At 50.5% G+C, this 2,500-nt stretch overlaps 1 protein-coding gene across 2 annotated transcripts in view; it reads left to right on the forward strand.

Annotated features, from left to right (window-relative positions):
- phkb (phosphorylase kinase, beta) overlaps positions 1–2,500 on the forward strand; it is an 87,245-nt gene that overhangs the window by 16,145 nt on the left and 68,600 nt on the right. For both annotated transcript variants that reach the window (XM_080843761.1, XM_080843760.1), the window contains exons 5-6: positions 923–1,030; positions 1,524–1,604. In XM_080843761.1, the coding sequence (XP_080699887.1) occupies positions 923–1,030; positions 1,524–1,604 (189 nt within the window). The remainder of the gene's footprint in view (positions 1–922; positions 1,031–1,523; positions 1,605–2,500) is intronic.

Raw genomic sequence — 2,500 nt, forward strand, 5'->3', positions numbered from 1 at the left:
AGAATTGGGCCACTTATTTATAACACTTGGACAGGGCTATGGGGGCTGCTTGGGTGCGGTCAGTGGCAGAGGTCGGCACAAACCCCCAGCGCAGTGCTGCTTTATGTGTGTGTGTTTCTTTGCTCTGAGCCTCATGTCTGACTCACACATTCACACACACACACACACACACACACACACACATACACACACAGATGACTACCCAACTCACTGGAGGAGGTGTTAGTCAAAATGCAGTACATTTTCTGTCATTTCCTTCACTTTCATGTACATGCCTCACACACACACACCTGCACACTCACACACACCTGCACACACACACACACTGGGCAGGCTGAGTCTAGGCTCCACTGAGTCTAGGCTCCACTTTAGGAGAGAAACAGCCGCTTATCCATTTTATCGAACCCTTTTTTGTCAGATTACAGTGTGTGTGTGTGTGTGTGTGTGTGTGTGCGCCATTTCCTTCTGCCTGTGCTGCTCCACCTGTGTCTTCCACCTACTCATGCTAGCTAGCTCTCTGGGGTACAGATGCAGTGAAATCTCCAGGTATGCACACACACACACACACACACACACACACACACACACACACACACACACACACACACACACACACACACACACACACACTCGTCTGTGCTGATGATGACCCTGTGGAATATCAATGCACCATTTCAGTTTTCTCCACACTTGCCTTTCGTAAGGATACGATGAATAATAGACAAGAAGCCGCAGAGAGCCCAAGCCTGAGATGCATCTTTTATGGGCTGGGTTACCTTCTAACCATTCCCCTCTCTCTATCTCCCTCTCCCTCCCTCCCTCTCTCTCTCTCCCTCTCTCCCTCTCTCTATCTCCCTCTCTCTCTATCCCTCTCTCTCCCTCTCTCTCTCTTCCTCCCTCTCTTTTCCTGTCACCTCCACAGGTAGAACAGTTCAAGAAAGACCCAAGCCCCTCAAAGTGTCTCCACTCAGTATTCAACCTGCAGACAGGAGATGAGGTTTACTCCAACGCAGATTACAGCCATCTGCAGGTGCTTACGCACACACACACACACACACACACACACACACACACACACACACACACTACGCTCTCACACACACCCTGTGTACTCCAACGCAGATTACAGCCATCTGCAGGTGCTTACGCACACACACACACACACACACACACAAACACACACACACACATTCTGTGTACTCCAACGCAGATTATAGCCATCTGCAGGTGCTTACGCACACACACACTCTCTCTCACACTCAAATGTAATTTACTACTGTGGTGTAATAGTCAGCAGATTTAATTTGTGACTGTGCGGTAATAGTCAGCAGATTTAATTTGTGACTAGTGTGCGGTAATAGTCAGCTAATTTAATATGTGACTGTGAGGTAATAGTCAGCAGATTTAATTTGTGACTGTGCGGTAATAGTCAGCTGTCCCCCTTTTGCCCTCATATGTCTGTCTCTCTCTCTCTCTCTCTCTCTCTCTCTTTCTTTCTCTCTCTCTCTCTCTCTCTCTCTCAGATTGATGCAGTGTGTCTCTTCCTGCTGTATCTGGTGGAGATGATTTGCTCCGGCCTCCAGATCATCTACAACACAGATGAGGTACAAACACAGGCCACACGCCACACGCCAAACACAGTCCCAGTCAGAGTCCAAGTCCGAGTCCAAGTCCGGCCAGCGACAGCAGCATTTAGTCAGTCTTGACCTCTTCCGTCAGGTTCTGACCTCAGCGGTACACTCCGCGTAGACCCTAAACCTAAGAGCCTAAATGTAAACGAGTAAAGGAGGGGAGTAAAGGAGAAGAATAAAGGAGTAAAGGAGAGCTGTTCTGTGCCTGTGCTGCTGCTGTTGCTGGAGATCTCCAGTCATAAAACAGCTCAGGTAGAAGAGTCCAGTTAGTGAAGGAACAGCTCAGGCAGAAGAGCCCAGTTAGTGAAGGAACAGCTCAGGGAGAAGAGCCCAGTTAGTGAAGGAACAGCTCAGGCAGAAGAGCCCAGTTAGTGAAGGAACAGCTCAGGCAGAAGAGCCCAGTTAGTGAAGGAACAGCTCAGGGAGAAGAGTCCAGTTAGTGAAGGAACAGCTTAGGCAGAAGAGCCCAGTTAGTGAAGGAACAGCTCAGGGAGAAGAGCCCAGTTAGTGAAGGGCACATTTAATAGTCATAAAACCTTTTTCTCAGTGTCTCTCTCTGGCTACACAGGGGAGAGGAGGCTCATTAATTCCATTCTTTCTCCCTGCCTAGGGCTCATTGGGAGACTGCCTCTGCCTTATGCTCTCTCCCCCCCCCCCCCCCCCCCCTCTCTCTCCCTCTGCCTGCCGCACTCTCTCCGTCTGATATAGCTCTGCCTCTCCCACTGCCTCTGCCTCTCCCTCTTCCACTGCCTCTGCCTCTGCCTCTCCATCTTCCACTGCCTCTGCCTCTCCCTCTCCCAGTACCTCTGCCTCTCCCACTGCCACTGCCTCTCCCTCTCCCACTGCCTCTGCCTCTCCCTCTCCCACTG

The sequence above is a fragment of the Sprattus sprattus genome, assembly GCF_963457725.1.
Source record: "Sprattus sprattus genome assembly, chromosome: 8".
NCBI classification, from domain to species: Eukaryota; Metazoa; Chordata; class Actinopteri; order Clupeiformes; family Clupeidae; genus Sprattus; species Sprattus sprattus.